General features: G+C 38.3%; 1 protein-coding gene across 1 annotated transcript in view; it reads left to right on the forward strand.

Annotated features, from left to right (window-relative positions):
* Window positions 1-25,598, forward strand: part of IFT57 (intraflagellar transport 57) — a 73,713-nt gene that overhangs the window by 32,629 nt on the left and 15,486 nt on the right. Inside the window, exon 6 of the mRNA XM_008146585.3 lies at window positions 3,668-3,790. Within this exon, the coding sequence (XP_008144807.1) occupies window positions 3,668-3,790 (123 nt within the window). The remainder of the gene's footprint in view (window positions 1-3,667; window positions 3,791-25,598) is intronic.

Genomic DNA, 25,598 nt, shown 5'->3' on the forward strand with positions numbered 1-25,598 from the left:
TAACAAATGGCTTATTGGTAAATTAATTAATTATAAATGAGACTTCTGGATAGCCTGTGTATTATTGAGCTTCTAATTGTTTCTTCAGCAGCATTAACTGGAAAACGCAATTTCCCCAGAGCTATTCTTTATCTTAGTTAATGTTATTTCAGAGAGGGACTGTGTCATGATGATATAAAATTTTGATTAAATGGAAACAGCAGTTTATTTCTCTTTTACTAATAGCTTCACATAAAATACCATTTGTTAAATGGAGAAACAATTGGAAAGGAAAGGTTTTCCCAAAGTACATATTATAACCAAGGCATGGTATATGGCTTTAAAATGATTTATACTTTGTGTGTAGGGCTTGCTCAGTTAATGTATCCACTTATCAGGCACTAGGAAATTTTGAGTGAGGAATGAGGTTATGAAATAGATGTGTAACATGGAAGTAGAAAGAGGCTATATAGTTTGAATCAGTTAATGCTGCTCCATCAAGCTTAATGTTCTCTTTTTTGACTTTTCTTCTCTTAGTAACTGGGCTATTTCCCCCAGCGTGTTAACTGTGGCCTAGGAGTGAAGAAAACTGCTACATCAAAACATGTTAGAACATTGGGAATAGGAGATAGCAAATCATTGCTTAAGGGACCAGATAATAAGCTAAAAAGGGTAAATGCAACTTACTAAAGGGCCCCATATAAAAACAAAGAACTTATACACAGGGATATCTTAATGGAGAGTTTGATCTCCATGTACCCTACTCTTAGATTATGAGTCAGATTCATTCAGGGTCACTGCTAACCCATTTGCATTTGTGAAAATTAGGGAAATGTGCCCTTCCTTGAGTAAAATTTTTGAGTATGTTATGCCAACTTGAACAATTCTATGTTCAAGCCTGAAGAAAATGAGATTGTGGAGGGGTACCCTCTCTGGCCTAGTTTGGGGATTCTGGACTCCACTTTCCTGTAAGGAATGAAAGAAGGAGAGGTGTGAATGAGGGCATGGGGTTGGAAGCATTGGCTCAGGGATTTAATCAGTAATAACCAACTTCAATTCACCTGAAGAGTGGCTCCATAAATCAAACCTATTTTTTTCTTTTCTTTTTTTAAGACCTGCAATCAATTTTTAGAGAAGATGGGAGAGGGAGAGAGAGAAACATCAATGTGAGAGCAGAACATACCATAGATGGGCTGCCTCCTGCACACCCCTTACTGGGGATCAAGCCTAAAACTTGGGCATGTGCCCAGACTGGGAATTGAACCAACAGCCTTTTGCCCAACCAACTGAGCCACACCAGCCAGGACAAATAAAACTTATTTTTAAATCAGTGCCTAGAATATCTACATCCTGTTAAGAATCATACAAAACTGCTGCTCAGAGGATATGCCCCTTTGGCTTAGCCTGGCTCTGTTGGATTGAGACATGGGGGTCCATAATCCTGGAAGGAGCAAACCTGTGTGTATACCACACACCTGCACCAAATGTCAGGCTCCATGCCACTAGCAGTGCATACATCCTCCCACCCCACCCCCACCCCCATAAATCTACCCTGTTTGCTATAGAAAATGAGCCAGTGAAAATTCAGCTTCCTAGAGCTGGGAACAAGTAATGGGATGTGCCATTAAGTTGCAATTACCTGGCTCCTCAAAGTATATTCATGCTCAAGGGTGTCAATGTGGAGTTACATGACTAAGACCTTTCGCCATGGCTCTACGTTTCAACTGGGAGACCCAGCATCTCTTCTTCTGCCATCACATATATTCTCAAATAACTTCACACATGTCTACTTAGTGAACACTGTCGCCCCTTCCCAGCTGTGGTGCTCTTATGCTACCCTGGATTCAATTTATATATAGGTGCACATAGCATTCTATTAAGTAATCAAAATAATACAACGTTTCTGTATTTAAAGGAGCACTGAAATGTTTACAGTAGAATATTGAACATTTTTTATTTAGAGTTTCCACATTCTACTTTTCTTAAATCAATCTTCTATTTTTTATTCTTCTGGTTGTTTAAATAGAATAACAATAAATTCAGACCACATATTGTAAAATGTAAAAGCATATATTAGTTATCCATCTTTTAATTGTGTGGTTAGACTATATAGCTCCCTGAATTTCTGAACTAAAAGTAATATATGTCCCTTTGAAGGCTCTGAGTCTATTTAGAACCTGCTAATCTGCGCTTGGAGGTAGAAGAGAGAGACTTTCTTGTGTCAGCAGTGCCCTGGAGACTTAATTGGGAATGAGTTCAAAGCCCCTGAAGACCTCAGGCTCCCACTAAAATATAAATTCCAATATAAGGTTATTCTTGTACTTATTTTTAGACTAGATTAGAAAGATTAGTCTAATGAGCTTTCATTTGAGAAGTGTGTTAGTGACTAACATCGGGAATGTAATTTCACCATGAGGTTGTTGGTATAGTATATATAGCCTTTTATTTTTAAATTTTGTATTATGGTATATTTCAAACATATACCAAATTAGAGAGAATATGATAATGAACTCCTATGCAACATTACCCAGTTTCAATGGCTAACATTTTGTCAATTGTGCTTCCTTTAAAGCACCCCCTCCTTTATTTGCCCTATAATTTTAAAGTTAAATTTCAGACATCTTGTCAATTTACCTGGAATATTTCAACTTTTATCTCTAGTTTATAAGGCCTTTTTAAAAACAACCACCATGACGTTATCACATCTATAAAAGTAATAGTTCCTTAATATTGTCTAATACTCTTCCACATTCAGATTTCCCTGATTGTCTCAACAACGTCTTTTTACAGATTGCTTGTTCAAATTAGAATCTATGTAAGTTTTATACACTGTACTTGGCTGCTTATGTCTCTTGGGTTTCTTTTCTTTTATATTAATAAGTTTTCATATATTTCCTTACATTTTTTTGTAATTTATTGAGGGAGCTTAAATGGAAAACTTGCTACTAAAACTAATGCATTAGGCTTTATCTTGAAATCATTAATTTATACATTTTTACTTTTTCAGATTTCTACACACTAGGTGCTGAAATTTGAAGGGCTGAGAAAATGGGGAGCAGGGGGAGAAATATTTTCTTTTTTATTCAAAAACAGGCATGAATTGATTTTCTTACTCAGCAGCAGAAACCAAGTGCAGAAATATGGCCCCACCCTATTATAGTCAAATAGGTCTGTATTAAATCACATTTGTAAGCTACATTATAGTTTGACCTAACCAGAATATTACTTTAATTCTGAATCCAAAGTCTATAAATAATAAGCCCTTTGCCTCTGGGATCTGATCTTTTTTGTCTTTCAGATTTGGTGTTGTATTGTCAGTAAGACAATGTTTTCTTATCAAACATGTGTTTGTATCTCCTCTACTGTTACCAATTAACATACCTGCATGGCTTATCCATTTGAAATTATTTCCCATTGAGTTCACTCTGATATCTCAAAAACATTGTCCTTTGTAAAAATAATTGAATCATATATTTTCATCTTTTAAAAAATATTTATTTTGCTATTCTACCAAGTTGTTGCATTATTTTCTTTGAACATGGATTAGGACAGAAAAGAATTTCTTCTGTCACTGTAATTTTAACACTACCATGCTTGATATAAATTGTGTAGTCCTGCTAAAATGCCTCAAAATTTTACCACTTCTTTTTATAAACTCTCAAATCTTGTGATATCTTTCTTTTCTTAGGATTTGAACGAGTCTGCCAAACAAGAAGATATTTTAGAATCTACAACAGATGCTGCAGAATGGAGTCTAGAAGTGGAACGTGTACTACCACAACTGAAAGTCACGATTAGGACTGACAATAAGGTATAGAAGAGAGAACACATTTTGTTCAAATAGAATTTTATAAGGCAATTTCAGGATCAGGTGTGCTCCCATGATAACAGAGATTTAAGAAGGGTGTTAGGGTTCAGTTTCCAGTGTTTTGTCTTACTAAAGATTTAATAAATTGCCGTTGAATGAATAAAAAATAATGTAATAAGTCTTTAAAATGATTTGGAAAACATCATGTTTCCCTGGTATTGAAAGTTATTTTCTCAATATATTTTGATATATGTTTTTTTGCAATCCTATTTTATTTATGTGAATAGTGAATGAAATTGAAATTCCATGACTATATACCAACTGAATAGAGTTAGAAGATGATTAAGAACTCTGTTGAAAGACAAAATAGAAGGCATCCTAGAAGCTGCCTTACATTTTCTGTTAACTACATGTAATTATAAGTTAAATATTAAAATAATCAAAAATCATATGCAATACTAGTAAGATGTGGGAATTAAGCCACATGAACTGGCCCATTAATGAAGTTTCTGCTTACTTTTTACAGTTCACAAGTAAGAACTTCAGAACAAGCTAATAGCTGACTAGACAATACTATTCTCAGTTGTACTCTAGTACAGTAATCTTTACAAAAGGGGCTAGAGAGACATCTAGGTAAAGAAATGAAAGAATGTTCATCCTTGGAGGCTGGAGATGAGTCCCAGCATTATGCAGTAAGACTCTAGGGAAGGGTGTCACTCTGAAAATGAGGTCCTGTGTCTATCCCCAAAGTAGAAACCTACAAAGATTGCAGTTTTCAGGGTGCCCTGGAAGCTAATTCATTCTTAGACTGACTGGGTTTGGGCTTGTAGAACTGTATCCTAGAGAAAGTAAGAAGTAGACTGGACTACTAGGGCAGTCATAGAACAGGATAAGGATGGATAGCAGAGGTATAACTAGACTGTGAACAGCTGTGGAACAAACTTTATTTTAAAAGAGGTGGACAAGTCTCATAGCCTGTTTGCCATATATTTATTCAGTCATTATGGAGGACAGCTATTATTTAACTGCATTGGGGGTGAATTAATTTTTTTACATATCTCTTACCTATAAGTACACATTAATAAGAATTTCTTCACTGATTATATCTCTGCTGAAAGTTATAATTTGCAAAAAAATGTATTTTTTACCTAAAAAATCCAGTTTCTGATTCTCTCATTTTGTCAGGACAAAGTCTCTCCATAAAATTAAAAACCACTGTTATTGTGAATCTAGTTAGAATGACATGTTAAAATAATTGTGTGGTTGGGAACTCTCAAGTACACCTTAATCCCACAAGGAACAAGTTTAATTTGTTTACTTTCAAGCTAAGTAAACTCTTGAAATCAAACATCTGATTTAGAACCTAATAGGTTTTTTAAGTAACACTGTTATTGATTTCTACATAATAGAAGTAACTGAATAAAGAAAGAGTGTAAGTGTAATTGCCAGCACGCACATTTTTACAAAACTAAGTGTAGGTCAGGTTCTGTTACAAACCAATATATACTATAGTCATCAAAATCATGGATTATTAAAGAATCAATGTTCTGCTTTGGGGGAGAATTAACCAGTTGAAAGTTGGACTCTTAGTCTCATGCCACACGTTATCAGCCTTAATCTTATGAGGACATATGGTGCCAGATTAATTATACAACCAGACTTTATAGGCAACATTCCAAAATGTCAGATAAAGTTTTGGGTATTTTTTAGTATTTTTTAGAATATGTTAATATCACTTTGAATTTTTGTGGTAAAACATACTGATCTAAAGTCATATAGTATTGCTTTTTCAGAATTCTCTAGATCATTTGATCTTTGTGTCCAGTATTTCACAAACTTATTTTTGCTAAGTATTTCAGATGTAGCAAATGGGAAATACAGTTTTAGGGTCAATTCTTTATTCAGCTTCTTTAAGAAAAATAAAATTATACATTGAATTGAGAAAATAAGGTACTACTGAAGAGAGAAATATTTTTTATGTCTCAGAAATAAAAATAATCTGCTTACATATAAGGTTTCTCACGGAGTCATTACACTCATTCTTCAGAGGTTGACCCCAGCATCATGGTATATCCCATTCTTCCTCAACTCTTCACTCTACCAAAACCAAACTCTCTCCTTTATTTTGGCCAAAACAATAACCTTTCACTCAAAACAGGTTGTTTTGGGACATACAGAGATTTCAATTTTGTGTTTGAGGGAAAAAAGAAATAATTTTCAGATCTCTATGTTTTACTAATCACTGTTAGATTAATTTTGAAGGAGCATAGATATGTCAGAGATAAGTAATAAAGGACCTTCATTATTTAAATCCATTATAAATTTCTTTTAAATGACCTCATGTTAGTAGTAAATAAGTCCCATATTTATTTGTCACTAAATCAAATGTTTGTTTTGCTTTTTTTTCTCTCAAGTTCAGTTTATTCCTTATATGTTTCCTAGCAGAGAATTGCAGAAAAGCAAATCTCCTTTTCTGTGGGTTGTGTGTGTGTGTGTGTGTGTGTGTGTGTGTGTTGCATATTATACTGTGTATGATTTGATGAGATCCTATGATATATCAATATTTTATTTTGTATATTCTCTATACGGTTGCAGTAAGGTTTTTATTGTGGGCCAGATTGTCCCTGTTTCTGGCACCACTTGTTACTGTTTCCAGTTCTCAAAGAATATAAACAAATTTTAATATTAGCTTAAACAAATTGCAATTAGGAAAATAAATATCCTGCCAAAAATACAAATAGTATGTTCCGAAATGGAGATAAAAGATTTTTGTCATATGCTAGCTTGAATGGACTATATTAGTAGTTCTTTTTTTAGAGTTGCTTATAGGGAATACTCCTGGTGATTACTTCTAGAGTAATTATACATTCAGGGACCAACTCAGATCTGCCCCAACTAGGAATAATGTGGCTAAAGCTACAGTGAGAAGTTTTCGTGAGAGTCAATAAATTTAGCCAAATCCTACTCATTCCACTCTAGTTAGTACCTCAGTTATCACCAAGTGAGTAAGGCTCAAGAATTAATGCCTTAGAAGGGCAGTCTGAGGACAACTAGAGTAGATGTTGGTACCACCTAATAAAAATCATCTATAAGAATTGTTGCTACACTGTGATCCTGTATTGTGTACTTTTGTTCTTTCCTTCCTTATTTTTTACTGTTTATTTCTCTTACCCTTTTCTACTGTGTTTTTTATCTTTTGTATTGTTCTTTGCTAAAACAAATAGTGCTCACAAGTGTTACATAACTACTCTGGTGAAATTTGAAACTAAGAGCAAACATCTGTGATTATTATCAGATTTAAATCTGTAACTAGTCAAGAATTATTTTAATCTCTGAGTCTTTTTAAAATACATTTTTGTGCCCAGATATCGTGGTTAGGTTCCTAGTCAGGGCACATGCCTGAGTTGCAGACTCAATTCCCAGTAGGGGGTGTGCAGGAAGCAGCTAATCAATGATTCTATCTCATCTTTGATGTTTCTATTAGTCTCTCCTTCCCCCTTCCTCTCTCTGAAATCAATAAAAACATATTAAAATTATTTTAAAATATACTTTTTGTTTTTAATTATAGAAATAACTAGAGGCCTGGTGCACGAAATTTGTGCACGACAGGGGTGTGTCCCTCAGTCCAGCCTGCACCCTCTCCAATCTGGGACCCCCTCAAGGGATGTCCGACTGCCTGTTTAGGCCCGATCCCACTGAGATCGGGCCTAAACGGGCAGTATGACATCCCTCTCACAATCCAGGACTGCTGGCTCCCAACCACTCACCTGCCTGCCTGCCTGATTGCCCCTAACCGCTTCTGCCTGTGAGCCTGATCATCCCCTAGCCACTCCCCTGCCAGCCTGCTCAACACCTAACTGCTCCCCTGCTAGCCCGATTGCCCTGAACTGCCCTTTCTTGCCAGCCTGGTCACCCCCAACTGCCCTCCCCTGCAGGCCTGGTCCCCCCAACTACCCTCCCCTGCAGCCCTGGTGCCCCTCAACTTCCCTCCCCTGCAGGCCTGGTCCCCCCCAACTGCCCTCCCCTGCAGGCCTTGTCCCTCCCAACTGCCCTCCCCTGCTGGCCTGGTCGCCTCTAACTGCTCTCCCCTGCCAACCTGATCGATGCCTAACTGCTCCCCTGCCAGCCCAATTGCCCCTAACTGCCCTCCCCGGCTGGCCTGGTCACTCCCAACTGCCCTCCCCTGCAGGCCTGATCCCCCCCAACTGCCCTCCCATCCAGGCCTGGTCGCCCCCAACTGCCCTCCCTTGCAGGCCTGGTTGCCCCCAACTGCCCTCCCCTGCAGGCCTGGTCCCCCCCAACTGCCCTCCCCTGCCAGCCATCTTGTGGTGGCCATCTTGTGTCCACATGGGGACAGCCATTTTGTGTGTTGGAGTGATGGTCAATATGCATATTACCTCTTTATTATATAGGATATGAAAGCATTATTTCAAAGGAAGAGGAGCCAGTCAGTATGCTGTGAATTAGAAGGTAGCAATCACACATTTAGTCCAACTATCAATTTCTAATTTATTCAGCCAAAGTTTTAGAAACTTAGTGGAAATGTGGTAGCCATAAAGACCCAGAAAAGATGTAGTATATCTCACACACCTTCCCTTAGCACCCAGAATTTATATTTACACACATACTAGTTGTGTGACCCAGGGCAAGCTATGATACCTCTCTGTTCTCCTTTCCCCATTTATAAAATGGAACTAATTATATTACTTACCTCACAGAATTGTTGTGAATTACCAAGAACAATGTCTGACAATAGTTAATACCTAATCAATGTTAATTATTGTTATGTTACAATATTGTTACAATAATATTGCTTTCTATCATTGCCCTCTTATATTCAGTGCCTATATCAGTATTCAGGAAGAATTCACAAATTTTCTTCCTCAAATTTTGCTTCCATCCCTTAAGGGAATATTTATAAATATCAGCCTTATATTCTTACATGTAGATATAATCAAATTCATGTTAATATCACTTTGGTCAATCTTCCTAGTTCTTTCTAGGATTAAAAATACATATAATACGATGATAATAATAGTAATAACTGACATTTACTGAGTGGTCACTGTGTGCCAAGGGCTCTTCTTAGCACTTCACATACATTAACTCATTTGATCCTTTCCACTGCCCTTTGAGATGCAGATACCGTCTACTACAGATAAAGAAACTGAAACACAGAGAAGTAATTTCCTTTTGGTACTTGAACCTACAACCCAGGCTCTTCCCTATTTGGTTAGTAACAATATAGCATACTGGTTAAAAGCACAAATTCTGAGTTCAGTTTGCTTGAGTACAAATTCTGGCTCTAATTCTTATTAACTGTTGGACTCAACCACTCTGTGCCTCAGTTTCCTAATCTATAAAGTGGAGTTCATTATAAAACTTACCTCAAAGGATGAAAGGAATTAACATATCTAAAGGACTTAGAATGATGCCAGAAGACTTAAAATATTTTAACCACTATTTCTGTGTGCTTTTATCTATATAGTTGAAATTATACCTCGTTTTTGTGACATGATGTAACATCATGGGCATTTCCACACATCCTTAAAAATTATAAACCATAGTTTTAGATGCTGTCTGTAGTGCTGAAAGGTTACTATTAATCTCCAGCTGAGTACCAGGTGGCAAAGATGGCTTGGTCAACCTCAGCAGGTTGGTGTCAGAACAGGAAGTCCAGGGTCTGGGTACAGGAATGACAGGGTAGAGTCATGGTAGAATATGGGCAAGCATAAGGACCATAAGATCTGAGAACACATACCAAAGGCAAGAAATGGAATCTGCCGATGTGTCTTTTTAGAGAAACAAGTGGTTGTTGAAGGTAGAAGTCCATTTGAAAGGCAAAACATGAGAGCAGGAAGCAGAAATGAAAATTAAAATAAAATTAGATTTAGAAATCTCGTGTAATTACTCATTGCTGCAAGAATTTACGGTCAGATCTGCCTGTAGGTTGTAGCTGCTGTTACCTTTTCAACCATGTGAAATACTCTTCTCCAGCGTATTTTATGACAGTTATTGAAGGGTAATATTTTCCTACATGATTGAAATATTCTTTATAATAGTATTATTTTTTTTAACTCTTAAGTGAATCATTGCATTTGGCAGAGACTCAAAGGCAGACAGAAAAACTTAGAGGGCAGGGGAGGGGGTGGGGAGGAGGGAAGAGGAAGCTTTAGATATGTTCAGATGGCTGGAAATTTGTAAGCAGGCTATCTAGAGGCAGGACCTCCAATGTGATTGGTTAGGGGAGGATATTTGGCTTTGTCTGGTTGGTTTTACACTGGAAGTGGGGGTAGGGGAAAGCTGGCAGCTATTAAGTCTTGACCATTTGGGGCTGATTGCTACCGACTTTGGCTTCCAGGATTAGTTGCTGCAGATTGTGGGTCAGAATTCTGTTTTGAATAATGGTCTGGCTGTTGTGTGTTGTCCATTTGTATACAGTCATGTGCCTCACAAAGATGTTTTAGTAAATGACGAACTTATATAAGATGGTGGTCCCATAAAATTACAATGGAGCTAAAAAATTTCTATCGCCCGGTGACCTTGTAGCTGACATTAATAGAGAGTAATGTTCACGATGCATTACTTGTTTACAAGCAAATATATGATGAAAAGAAAAAACAAAGCAAATGACCATGGACATATTTCTGAAAAGAGTGACACCTCCTTGAAGAAGAGCCTCCGGTATGTCCTTCAGGAGGTTTTCCAGAAAAGCACTGTTATAAGAGATGATAGCTCCATGTGTGTTACTGCCCCTGAAGACCTTACAGTGGGATAAGATGGGAAGGTGGGAGACAGTGATACTGATGGTCCTGACCTTGTGTAGAGGCCTAGGCTAATGTGTGTGTTTGTGTTTTAGTTTTTAACAAAAAAGTTTAAAAAGAAAAAAAAGAAAAGAAAAAACTTATAGAATAAGAATTTTTATTTAAAAATTTTGTATAGCTATACTGTGTGTTTCTGTTTTAAGCTGTATTATTTCAAGAGTTGGAAAGTTAGCCGAAACCGGTTTGGCTCAGTAGATAGAGCGTCGGCCTGCGGACTGAAAGGTCCCAGGTTCGATTCCGGTCAAGGGCATGTACCTTGGTTGCGGGCACATCCCCGGTAGGGGTTGTGCAGGAGGTAGCTGGTCGATGTTTCTCTCTCATCGATGTTTCTAACTCTCTATCCCTCTCCCTTCCTCTCTGTAAAATAAATAAATAAATAAATAAATAAATAAATAAATAAATAAAAAAAAAATTGGAAAGTTAAAAATTTTAAAAGTTTATTAAGTAAAAAGTTATAGTAAGCTAAGGTTAATTATTATAAAGAAAAATATTGTTTTTTATCTTTATTGTTCAAAATATTACAGATGTCTCCTTTGTGTTTTTCCCCATTGCCCCCCTCCAGCCCACACCTGCCCCTCCCCTGCCTTCACCACATTATTGTCTGTAGTGTAGCCTAATTGTACAGTATTTATAAAATTTGCTGTAAAACAGTATGCTATGCTACATCAGCAGCAGCCTCATACATGTTGCTCTTGATTTAATCTCATGTTGTCTTGTAAATTTAGTGTAACCTAAGCTTACAGTATTCATAAAGTCTACAGTAGTGTATAGTAATGTCCTAGGCCCGTGGTGGGCAAACTGCGGCTCACGAGCCACATGAGGCTCTTTGGTCCCTTGAGTATGGCTTTTCCATAAAATACCACGGCCTGGGCGAGTTTATTTTGAAGAAGTGGCGTTAGAAGAAGTTTAAGTTTAAAAAATTTGGCTCTCAAAAGAAATTTCAATCGCTGTACTGTTGATATTTGGCTCTGTTGACTAATGAGTTTGCCGACCACTGTCCTAGGCCTTCTCGCTCACCACTCCAGTCCTGCAGGCTCCATTTATAAGTGCCCTGTAGAGATATATAATTTTTTATCTTTTTTACCATATTTTTGCTGTACCTTTTCAATGTTTAGATACACAAATACCATTGTGTTACAGTTGCCTACAATATTCAGTACAGTAATATGCTGTGTAGGCGTATAGCCTAGGAGCAATAGGACTGTACTGGATAGCCTAGGCATGTAGTAGGCTATACCATCTAGGCTTGTGTAAGTGTACTCTATGATGTTCACACAATGATGAAATCCCCTAACAACACATTTCTCAGAATGGATCTCTGGCATTAAGCACATCAAGACTATATATTCAGTCTCTCAACTTCATGCATTAAACCAAGGGAAAGTGGCTGCTTAAAATAATCAATCTTATTAGTCTTTATCAGGAGAATGAATTTTTTCAAGTCCAGGATTTTTACCATAATATAAACCAAGTAAACATTAATATACAGTATATTTCTCTTCCCCAGAAATAAGAGCAGAAAGTGTGAAATCAGTTTTCAACTAAACCTTACATAGATCTCTTTCTTCAATTATACAGTATTTAGTCTTAAAGATTGTATAATGATTTAATATTAGGTATTTAATGCAATGAACAAATGTCCTATCATGCTTTAATGCCCTATGGATATTGTAATTAAAATTTTGATTAATGAGGCTTAGATTTTTTTCAAATTATAATCAAATGTTTCCTGCTTTGTTGTTTTAAAAGACAGTTGGCTAGGTACCTCCTTCATTTCACCAAAAAGTCTCTAGTCATTATGTAAATCTTTAGCTACATTACAGGGGATTTAAATTGAGATATTTTTTTTAAGGCTTTGGCAGTACCAAAGCATGTGTTTCTAATTATTTCAAGCCTTTGATTCACCAAACAGCCTTTTTTTTTTTTTGTTGTTACATCCTTACCTGTTCTTCAGTGTCTGACTTTTTCAGGGTACAGTTGTAAAAAAAACCTTAAACTTTAAATTTCAACTCTAAGCAATTGGATTTTGTTTTAACATAAATAAACTGTACAGGTAGTGCCTTGGGTGATTCACAGCAAGAAACCTTTTGGGAAGAGTCATTGTGCTAAGGAAAAATCATTGCAATAGTCTTGAGCCTTTGGGCTCTCTAGTCACTTTGAGAGCTAAAACCTAGGAGGGAGGAGCAGGCCTTCTTTAATCAGCAGATGGAATTCCATTTGAATGAACCTGGAGGGACCACAGGATTGCTGTATTAGATCTAAGTCTCTTCAAATTAGAAGCCAAATCCTGCAGAAATATACAATGGTAGGCTTTCTCTTTTTACTATTGTAGACAAATCTGTATCTGGAAGAAATAGAAGATATTTTTCTTATTCCAAAACACTGAAGAGAGTAACTTGCTTTGACCTTCTCCCATCACTGCATTTGGATGCAGTGTAAGAAGAGTGATAATAAAATTTAGCTTTCTTAATATTTCTGACCTGAAATGATTTATAAATTGTTACAGTTTGAGCATAAAGAGTATTTCTTTAGATTTGTGCTCTGGTTTTTGAGTAGGCTCTATTGATAGGATTCTTGTATCCATGAGCAAAAGATATAATATATTGTGTGGGCTAGGATACAGGAATACATTATATATATATATATATATATATATATATATATATATATATATTATTACAATGAGATTCTGTTATATGGATAATGGAGAAACTACATTTATCATTCTTACAGATTTTCTAATAGACCTTTCATTGAAAAATATGACATACTTTTTAAAGTAAGGCACCACATTTAAAAAAACACAACAGCTTTTACAATTACCAGTAACAAATGTAAATACAGGTGGTAATACGTTGGTCTCCATGAGGCTCCATACAAGAGTAATAGCTCCAATTACTGTCATAAATGTTTGTAATTATATCTATTGCTGCCTGGCAATAAATGCTTTTTAATATAGTAAGGCCATAAATGTACCTGCTGCTGTTGTTTAAACAAAATACAATTTTCAGCAAATTTATCCTTGAAACACCTGCTATAATCAAAAAGAGGTGAATGCTATCAAAATAAACTGCCTAAATTAACTAGACACACATACATTTTTAGAGCAGCCTGCATGATTACTCAACTGCTACATCGTCTCAGAGAATGAGGGGAAATAGTCACTGATGGACTTATGCAAGCAAGCTTTCTTTAAAGGAGACTACAAAATAAAATACTGTTTTGGATTTTTGGATTTTTAAAATATGGTGTCATTTTGTTGACTTCAAGTTGTATTCACAAGTTCAGCTGTTGTTTTTCTCTTTCCTTTGTAGCATGTGGGTCAAGGACAAATATCAGAGTTGTAGGGAAAAATACTGTGCTTAAAAATTATACACATAAAAATACTGCAAATGGGTGCAGAAAAACCCAGCCATCCTTATGTAATTGGAAAGGGTTTTTAGCTGCTGCTGTCACAGTCTTGTTGAACATTCAGGATATTCTGTATTTAAAGGTAGTTGATGATGCCTTCCTTGTTATTTACCCTCCTGTGATAAATGTTGCAACTGGATCAGGGAAAGGTTTCATTTATCACAGTGGAAATAGAACAAGTGTTTGTGCTTCAGAGATTACTATTAGCTCTAACTGAAAGAACATCAGTGGTAGCAGATTTTAAGAAAATAACCAATAAAGACTGCATGCTACATAAATACTGCAGAGGGGAGTTACTAATGCCTCATAGATATACCTCAAATAGACATTTGTGATTAAGAGCAGTGAATTAATACATATTGATTATAATTAAAATTTCTATACTGCCTAAATATTTCATTATTGCAAAGTATAATTTAATGTTTCCTTTAAATTACTTAATATAAAATATGAATTGAAGCAGAAACCATTTATCATTGGGCCGCCCTATAAAATATACTTTTTAATTGGCTTGATTCATTTTCTTAATCAACGATACTAGAGTAGTTCTCACTATCACTGTGTTTTATTACAAATTTCTTATACGGTGTCCCAAAATAATTATGCACACTTTGAATAATTATGAATTCCAGTGGGTTAAATCTGAAAAGAAAGAAACATCCAACTGAGCTATCAAAAATGTATGTGTATACATATATATTTGGACACCCTGTATTTGGACAAATTTTGCTCCCATAGTTTTTATCCCATTATATTTGTTAACTTATGCCAAGGTAAAACTTAGGTTTCTTGGTTCTTCATATATGCAGATGACTTTTATATTTTAAGTCTTTTGTTTGTTTTTTGAGTATCAGTATAAAATCAAAGTTTTGATTAGTAGATTCTTGAAATTGAGAGGAACTGTCAAGGTTGTTCCTTCTGTAATTGGACAACCAAGGGGTCCCGGCTGCCTGTCACTACTTGAGCCAATTAAGTGGAGACAGAATTGAATCATATATGAGCAGGCAGTATGGGAGAGCAGCAGATCATGCACAAAAATCTGCTCTGACCCCCTTTATCAGTTGGCTGGTTATATACAAAGGAGAAGATACTTACATGCAGCTGCAAACTGCAAGTGTAACATGGAAAGGGAGGGTAGAGTCTGCAGTCTGGCCTTCAGGAGCTCAAAGTCCGATAACAAGGTGGCTAATCTTCTATGATGTTACAAACTGCTGAGCCCATTCCTGAGATCGAAGAATGGTCAGTATTTTTGAAGAAGAAAAAAAACCTCCCAGAGGGGGGTCAGGGTCTTGGCACAGAAACCAAATCAAAGCATATCCTGTCCTTGGTCTATTCTTAAAATGTATTTCTTTTCTACATAATGGATCCATCAAGGCATCTTATCATTTTACATCCTGTTTCATCTTCCTGTTTCCCAGGGTCTGTAAGAAAACTTATTATTTATAGTTAGTAATGTGAATAATTATTAGACAACTGTGACTCTATTCTCATTACATGCCCTGCCCTTCCCCACTATCACTTCCAACTGTCCGCCATGGTTAATCACCATCCTGTGAAATAGTTACATTCTGACTTGTGCCTGCATTCTCAGAAGGAAGGTCCCATTCACTCTCTGCCTTGCCAGATCTGTTCTCTGGGCATGTGACTCCTAAAGTCTGGAAAGCCTCACTCAGAAGATTTGTGGTCATATAAAAAGGGTGTGTATGGAATAAGCATGAATAATAAGTCTGAGTCTACATACAAAAACACTTTAGTAACAGATGGTAAATTAGAAATGGATTTAACTAACAGGGTACTTTACTTAGAGATTATGAATCTCCAGTTTCAGGTCAATTACAGGCAGATGTGAGAATACCAGTGATTGTTATGATAGCCTTTGCTTGTAACTCTGTGCACACTGTCTTATTTTCCTCTACAACCAGAGGAATATCTGGAAAGCAGGAACTTTCCTGAGGAAACATGTATTTGCAGCAATCATGATTCCTACCCCTCCCCCCCCAACAAATACACACATACAACATACACCACACAAACATACTCAACTCTTCTTAAGTCCTATGTTTAGCTCTTTGAACATTATAAAGAAAAATCATGCTTTCACATCACAAGTGTATGCTACAGAAGTATTTAAGCTTCTGGCAATGAAAGAAAAATGTCTCATTTAAAAATTCAGAAAGCCACAATCTGTAATTATCTCACAACCTGATGGGCATTTTTCATTAAGAAAGTAATTCAATATCATGAAAAACTTATTTAATTTAATGGACAATCTCTTTTTCTCTTTCTCTCTCACACACATACATACAAATGTAGAAATGTGAGCAGTGATGAAGCTGAAAATTAATAGAACAAGAAGAGATTGCAAAACTGTACAAAGTGGCAAAAAGGGAATACAAATAATGTTCTGTTACTAGGAAAGGGAGTGTTCTCCATGGAGGAGGGAAATATATGCACTACTTATATCTTTGCAGAAAGCAGGATCTGTCTCAGAAATATTTGCCGTGATGAACTTAGACATACAGTACTTCCTCTATCAAGCTATCTTCTCTGCCTCTTTCACTTAACCTGATTTCCTGCCATCAGATTTCTGAAGAATTTTATCATTGACCATGTCTGGGGTATTAAACATGTCACAGGAACAACAATATTCCACATTGAAATCTTGAGAGTGATCACTTCCAGACTGCAGCGTACACTTGGCCTTACCTCTCTATCACTGCAGCTACAGTCATAATTTTAATCACTGGTAGAAACATATGAGCTGTCCAGATACCCTTATAAGCAAGTACTTGCTGCCCAGCTGTAGAGAGTATAGTTAGTAGACAATCTTCAGCTGTCTGTGCCTACAGTGGCAGAGAGTTGCCTAACCCAAGGTCATGCCCTTTCAGAGTACCCTGCATCTGGACTTGCATGAACTAAAGTTTGGGACTTATTATAAACTAGAGGCCCGGTGCACAATTCTGTGCACCAGTGGGGTCCCTCGGCCTGGTCTGTGGGATTGGGCCGAAACCAGCTCTCCAACATTGCCTGTGGGGTTCTGGATTGCGAGAGGGCACAGGCCAGGCCGAGGGACCCCACCGGTGCACAATCAGTGCCGGGGAGGGATGCGGGAAGTTGGCCAGCCAGGGAGGGACTGTGGGAGGGCATGTCTGGCCTGTCTCTCAGTCCTGATCAGCTGGACCCCAGCAGCAAGCTCACCTACCAGTCAGAGCATCTTATCCCTGGTGCTCAGTGCACGTTTAGAAAGTGGTTGAGCGGTCTTAGCATATCATTAGCATATTATGCTTTGATTGGTTGACCGGCCAACTGGACGACTGGACACTTAGCATATTAGGCTTTTATTATATAGAATAACTAGAGGCCTGGTGCACGAAATTGTGCATGGTTGGTGATTGGGGCTGGCCACCAGGAATGGGGGAGGGGCCTCAGGAGGTTCTGATGGGGGCGATTTGGGCTGGCTAGTGGGGGCGGGTAGGGGCCATGGAGGTTGGCTGGCAGCCGGGGGGAGGGGCTGCAGGAGGATGACTGGCCACAGGGAGGGACTGCGGGAATTTGGCTGTGGGAGCACACTGACTACCAGGGGGCAGCTCCTCCATTGAGCATCTACCCCCTGGTGGTGAGTGCGTGTCATAGTGACCGGTCGACTGGTCATTCTGGTCATTCAGTCATAATGGTCACTTAGGATTTTATATATACAGATACTGCTTTGAAAATTCTTGGACATATCTCTTGGTAAACATGTACACTACATTTCTACTAAAATTTCTACCAGAAGTTGAATTTCTAAGTCATAGTGTATGTGTATTCATATTCATATTCAGCTTCAGCAGACTCTGCCAAATAGTTTTTGCAAGTGGATATACAAATTTATTCTCCCAGCAGTGTATGAAAGTTCCATTTATTCCACATCTTTATCAACATTCAGCATTGTTTTGGTCTTTTTTATTTTGTCATCACAGTAGATATGTTGTGATGTCTCCTTGTCATTTTAATTTACATTTCCTGATGTTCATATCCCATATGCTTATTTGGTATTTGGATATCCTCTGTGGTCTTTTGTTATTGGATTGTCTGCTTTTTCTTTTGACTTATAGAAGTTCTTTATATATTCTGGGTATGAGTCCTTTGTCTGATATATGTATTGCAAATATCTACTCTTAGGTTCCCTTTTCACTTTTATTGGTGTATTTTGATAAACAGTGGCTAAACTTTAATACTATACTCAAAATGATCATTTGGGGGGAGGGTATTATAGCTTGTATTTATGATTTAGTTAAGAACCTTTATTCCAGTGCTAGGAAGATATCCTCCTATATTTTCTTATTTTTTTTAAAAAAATATTTTTATTTCAGAGAGGAAGGGAGAGGGGAGAGAGAGATAGAAACATCAATGATGATAGAGAACAATTGATCGGCTGCCTCCTGCATGCTCCACACTGGGGAAGGAGCCCACAAACCGTGACCTCCTGGTTTATTGGTTGACACACAACTACTGAGCCATGCTGGCTGGGCCTGTGTTTTCTTCTTGAATCTTTATTGTTTTACCTTTTGCATTGATTTCTGCATCTAGCACTGATTCTTGTGTATGGTGTGAGGTAGAACTTAAGATTTATTTGATTTTCATATGTATGTCCAATTTACCCAGTTTACAGAAAAGTGAAGTGTACTACTTTGTCATAAAAAAGAAGCATCTATCTGGGGATCTATATCTGGACACTGTTTTATTACTTTGGTCTATTTGTTGTTTATTATTTTGGTCTACTTGATGCTATTAAATATGGTATCTTTTTAGATTTTATTTCTGTTTATTTGTGGCTGGTAGATAAAAATGCAATTCTCTGTGCATATGTGTGTGTATGGTATACATATACATCTCCAGCAAACTTGCTAAATTCATTTATTCATTCTACAATAGGCTTATAGATTATTTTGCATTTATGTATGTATAATTATACTAGGGGCCCAGTGCATGAATTCATGCACCTTGAAAGGAACTGTGGGCCGGGAGGCAGCACTGGGCACAGGGGCAGCCCTGCTGATGGAGCAGAGTGATTGGGGCAGGTACTAACAGCGGGTGCGAGCGGCAGCTTTGGCGCCTGCTGCAAGTGCAAGTGGGACCGTCGCCAGCAGCGGGTGCAAGAGGCTGCTGCTGGCCCCAATCGCCCCTCAGGAGCAGGGGGAGGTGGGGAAGCCCTGAGGGGCGATTGGGGCCGGCAGCTGCCACTCACACCCGCTGACAGTGCCGAGCGATTGGGGCCAGTGTTTTGTGCCAGCAGCAGGTGCGAGTGCCAGGTGGGACTGCGGCACGTGGAGCAAAGAATTTTCAATAACCACCAGAGGCTTGCCCCTATGACAGTGACCGGTGACCCTTCTTAGTCTGGCATCCCCACTCACCTGCTTCACCATCCCGCCTCGGCCTATGCCCGCCATGTTCCGCGCTCTGCTGCCAACGCCAGCCATGTTCTGTGCGCACCCTCTGGTGGTCAGTGCACGTCATAGCGACCGGTTGTTCGGTTGTTCCACCATTTGGTCTATTTGCATTTTAGCCTTTTATTATATAGGATCATCTGCAGATAAATCATGTCAATTTTATTTATTTATTTACAAGTTTTTCTCCCTTTTTCTCTTATTTATTTTATCTTACCTGATTGATTGGCTAAGAATTCTATATTGGAAATAGTGGTATTAGCAGGGGGAGAGCTTTCAATATTACAATATTATCATTATAATGATGTTAGGTTTGTGACTTTTATAAATATCCTTTAATAGACTACAGAACTTCCGTTTTGTTTCTAGTTTGCTAAGAGTTATTATGAATGGATATTAAGTTTTTCAAATGACTTTTTCTTAACCTATTGAGATGATCATATGATTTATCTCCTTTTTTCTCTCTCTTGTTATGGTGAATTATGTTGATTGATTTTTGAGTAACCTTGCATTTTGAATAAATGCACCTTAATCATGATATAGTATCATTTTGATATATTACTGGATTTGATTTGCTGGTATTTTGTTGAGGACTTTTATACTTATGCTTATAAAAGATATTGATCTGTAATTTTTCTCGTTGTTTTTTTTAAGGTGTCTTTGTCAGGTTTCAGTGTAATGCTATGCAAGCCTCATAAAACAAGTTGGCAATTGCTTCCCCTTCCCCCTTTTTTTGTTTTCTGATAGAGTTTGTATAGTTTGTTATTTCTTTCTTAAATATTTGGGAAAATGCACTGATGAAGTCATCTGAGTCTAGATATTTCTTTGTGAGAAAATTTTAAACTACAAATTTATCCTAAAAGTGCTTTAAATTCATTGTTTCATTATACAGTTTATACTTAAATATATTATTGTAAAAATTCATACATTACAGGTAAAACTAAAGTCTCCTTTAACCATTACCTCTTCCAAATTTTTAGTTATACTTTACTACATTCATCAGGGAAATGATACGTTATGATATAGCAGACTTGGGCTCTACCACACATTTGCCTATTTGAGCCTGGGCAATCTACTGAAAAGTAGCCATGCCTCAATTTTCTCATCTTAGTAGTGTTTTTAAGAGATTTATATGTGATGGTGTATGGATAGTGCTTCTTAGCATAGTGCCTGACACACACTAAGCATTCTTTGAATATTAACATTGAAGTTGTTATTATTAGACTTTAAAAGATCTCAGAGTAGATGTGTCTATTGGGGGACTACTCTGTACCTAAGCCAATAGAAACAGACAACCAAGGGTTCTGGGCTGCCTGTCACTATTTGAGCCAATTAAGCAGTGGCAGGGTTGAATCATACATGAGTGTTTATCCCAATAATGCAGCAGTATGAGGAGAGCAGTTAGTCACCCACAAAAATCTGCACTCACCCCCCTCACCAGTTGGAGAAGATAGCTACATGCAGCTGGGAGCTGCAAGTGTAACATGGAAAGGGAAGGTAGAATCTGCAGTCTGGCCTTCAGGAGCTCAAAGTCCGATAACAAGGTGGCTAATCTTCTATGATGTTACAAACTGCTGAGCCCATTCCTGGGACTGGAGAATGGTAAGTTTCTTGAGAAAAACTCCCAGAGAGGGTCAGGGTTTTGGCACAGCAGTCAAATCAAAGCGTGTCTTGTCCTTGGTCTGTTCGCAAAATGTATTTCTTTTCTGAGAAATGGGCCCATCAAGGCATCTTATCTTTTTACAGCCTTGTTTCATCCTCCAGTTTCCCAGGATCTGTAAGAAAACTTCTTATCTATAGTTAGTAAGGTGAATAATTATTAGACAACTGTGACTCTATTCTCATTACATGCCCTGCCCTTCCCTACTATCACTAGGAACTAAGAAAAGTTTCTGGTAGCCAAAATAGATATTACAAAAAACAATGTAGTAAAGTGCATGCATTTTATTTATGGGAGAGCATTCCCCCTGTAAATCCTTCTCTGGAGCTTACATGTACTTGTTTTAGAGATTACTCTAACAATGTAGCTACCCGGATTCTTCGTCCACAGAAGATTAGAAGCAACAAATCTCTATAGCATCTAGGCTTTAGCAAAACAGCTAAGCTAAGAAACATTTATTTAATGTGCAAACTTGAATTGGGAGTTGTCAGAGTTTCTTGTGTCTCTCACTGAAATTGGGTGACAAAGGAAGGAAAGAAAAGTGGCAGTTGTGTAATGGAAAAATCTGTAAGTGAGAGAAAGGATGTTTGGTTTCCTATTTATTTTGTGATTGACACTGTAAAAATCACACAATCTCAGTTTGCTACCCAATCTGTGAAATGGAGGTGCAGGGTTTTCTCCCCAGAGTGATCTTGAGAATCCCTGGAGAAAGTGAATTCAGAGTTGAAACAGGCCTAATGACAAAAACGGGGTTAAGTATTTTAAATGGAGAAAGCCCATAAAAGCCTTTGTATATATTTTATATTCACTAAAATCCTATCTAATAAAAGAGAAAAATGCAAATTGACCATACCTTTGCTATGCCCACAAGCCACGCCCACCAGCCAATCAGGACGAGTATGCAAATTAACCCAACCAAGATGGCGGTTAATTTGCATATCCAGGCCAGAGTGAAGACTGAAGACAGCATAGAAAGAAGCCAAGCGCTGCAGAAGGGAGCAAAGCTGCACAGAAGCAAGCAAGCAGGGTGGGGGAGAAGGGAGGGAAGCAGGCGGGCCGGGGGAGAAGGGAGGGAAGCAGGCGGGGCGGCGACCACAGCAGGAAGCCCTATTGCAGGAATCTTCCTGCAATGGGCCTCTAGTAAGACTATAAAAATGGAACATTGAATTAAGATTTCATCAGTAATTATTCATAACAGAATTGAGAAAGAAGCAGTAAGAATAGAGGAGAAAGGTAGAGTAGATGGCAGAAGTAACATTTCTGTGATGTAAGCAATCAGAGCCCTAGGGTGCTGCTCTTGGGAGCTGGAGCAGAAGGGGCCAGTTTACTATGGCTTGGACTGCTCCTAAGCTAGGAAGAAGCATCCCAGTACACACGAAGGAACTATTTTTCTACCAAGAGTCCTTTCGCACTCTGCCTCTCCACCCATAACGAGGCTCAAACTGGGGTGAAAAATACAGACAGCTTGACATTTTAAAAGTTGTAAATTAGTGAAACTTCTACAGAGAATAAGTTCCATTTGCCATCCCTACCTCATGTTTCAGTCTCTCTTTCCCTGCAGAGTCTTGAGTTGGTGCTTTAAACAAAGAAGCAAAATGTCTGCATATGCAAAGGAAATTACTCAGGTGTTATTCTGTTAAAGTAAAACCCAGAGACCATATAGTCCTGCCAGTCACCTTAACAGCTGCAAGTAGATGTCACACATATTGATTTTATGGTATGCTGTGAATCACCATCTGCAGATACATCATCACAATTCTCCTGTTTCTGGAAAAGAGAGATTTATAATTTGGTGCTAAAGAATTAGGAGTGGGGAAGGGCTTGTGGTGATGTTGCCTTTGCTACCTACCTCCCAAGTGACAGAGAGAATTATACATAACATTTTGCATGAAAGGATTTTGGAAAATAAAAAGTCTGAAGAAAGGATATTCTGTGTTATTACTAGTCTTCTCATTTCCATAGAGAGGTGAAAAACTCAATTTCAATAGAAAGGAAAAATGATGCTTAATGAACACACTTAGAGCACTTTGGAATAGGTGACCAGTAAGCTCCAGTGACCAGTGGGGTCTCACTTGATATATAACAAAAAGGAATGTTTGGTTTACCTTAGATACTGTTTGATAATTCATTTTCGTACAAAGAACAACAGCATGTAATATGTGGAAAATGCACTGGTTTGGGAGTGCTTTCCATTTCCCAGACACGAAACTTTGGAAAGGTCATTAACCTATCTGATTCTTGGCTTTCCTACTATAAAATTTGTGTACATGTTCAGTTTTTTGTATCACAAACAAACTCAAAATTGTAGTGGTTTATTTATTTTTATTTTTAAAAATATATTTTTATTGATTTCAGAGCAGAAGAGAGGGGGATAGAGAGAGAGAAACATCAGTGATGAGAGAGAATCATTGATCCAGCTGCATGCCCCACACGGGGTCTCGAGCCCACAACCTGGAAATATGCCCTGACTGGGAATCAAACTATGACCTCCTAGTTCATAGGTCAGTGCTCAACCACTGACCCATGCTGGCTGGGCCTTTATTTTTACTTAAGATACATGTCTGCTGATGTGTGGTTCAGCTGCAGTTCTACTCCAACTGTGTTCCCTATTTCTTATTCCCAGACCCAGACTGAAAGGATAACCCTTATATGGGACATGCCTGGTATCATGGCAGGAGAGCTGGTGGATGCCTCTTATAGCTTTTGCATAGTCCTGGCATAGGCCATGTTCTATGCCACCATCAATCCATGATGAAAGAGAATCACATGGCTAAGGACAGCATTAGTGGAGTAGGGAAAAACACTCCTCCCACAACCAGTCAGAAAATCACATAATCCTCTTAGAGAGGAGGGTAGAGGTGAAAAAGAAGCATATTATTGACAGGACAGACACACAGACCAATGGAACAGGAGTGAGAACCCAGAAATAAACCCACATATAATAAGGCAAATAATTTTTGACAAGTGCCAAAAAACATACAATGGAGAAAAGAAAGCCTCTTCAATAAATGGTGCTGGGAAAATTGGAAAGCCACATGCAAAAGAATGAAACTAGATTGCTATTTGTACCATACACAAAAATTAACTCAAAATGGATCAAAGGCCTAAAGGTAAGACCTGAAACAATAAAATACATAGAAGAAATAATGGTTACCAAATTTGGACCCTAGTCTTAGAGAGAATTTTATGAATTTGACCTCAAAGGCAAAGGGAATAAAAGCAAAAATTAATAAATAGGACTATATCAAACTAAAAAGCTTCTGCACTGCAAAAGAGACTATCATCAAAACAAAAAGGCAACCAATAGAATGGGAAAAGATATTTGCAAACAACACCTTTTAAGTGTCCAAAATATGAAGTGTCCAAAATATATGAAGTGTCATACAATTCAAGAGCAAACACAAACAATCCAATTAAAATGGACAGAGGACCTGTACTACAGATACATATATATATATATATATATATATATATATATATATAATGGAATAATACTGCCATTTGCAACAACATGGATGGAACTTGAAAATATCATGCTAAATGAAATAAGTCAGACAGAAAAAGTCCAGAACCATGCGATTTCACTCATCCTACCTAATAATAGACAAATATGCAAATTGACCATACCTCCGACACACCCACAAGCCACGCCCACCATCCAATCAGAGCGAGTATGTAAATTAACCCAACCAAGATGGCTACAGCCACAGAGAGCAGGGTCTCCTAGGTAACAGAGGAAGCCAAGCTTTCCGACTGCCCTTGCCAGGCCTAAGCCTCCACTCAAGCTACAAAGTTTCAATTATAGAAGGTAAACAAATTCAAACAGAAATGGCGGCAGAACAGAGCTTGAGAGAGCAGGCCAGGGTTGCTGGCGGCAACAGGGGAAGCAAAGCTTTCTGCACACCCTGGCCAGGCCCACCGGCTTAAGGCTACAAAGTTTCAATTATAACCCCAACAGAAATGGCTGCCAGCCGCGGAGGGAGCCCCAGACTTGGCTCCGCTCCAGGCTACAAAGTTTCAATTGTAGAAGGAAAATAAATTCCAGATACCAGGGCCTCCGCTTGCGTTGCCAGGGGGCGTGGCCGGCCTGCAAACCACCACAGGCCTCTCAGGCCGCCCCACGCCTCAAGGGAACCCCACCCTGATCAGGGACACCCTTCAGGGCAAACCATCTGGCCCCCACCCCTGTACCAGGCCTCTATCCTATCTAATAAAAGAGTAATATGCAGATTGATCATCACTGCAACACACAATATAGCTGCCCCCCATGTGGTCAAAGATCCTGCCCCCATGTGACACAAGATGGCCAGCAGGAGAGGGCAGTTGGGAGACACCCGGCCTGCAAGGGAGAGCAGTTGAGAAGGACCAGGCCTGCAAGGGAGGGCAGTTGGAGGTGATCAACCCTGCAGGATAGGGCAGTTAGGGGTGACCAGGCCAGCAGAGGAGGGAAGTTGGGGGCAAACAGGGTGGCAGCAGAGTGGTTAGGGGGT

Source organism: Eptesicus fuscus, chromosome 3 (genome assembly GCF_027574615.1).
Source record: "Eptesicus fuscus isolate TK198812 chromosome 3, DD_ASM_mEF_20220401, whole genome shotgun sequence".
Classification (NCBI taxonomy): Eukaryota; Metazoa; Chordata; class Mammalia; order Chiroptera; family Vespertilionidae; genus Eptesicus; species Eptesicus fuscus.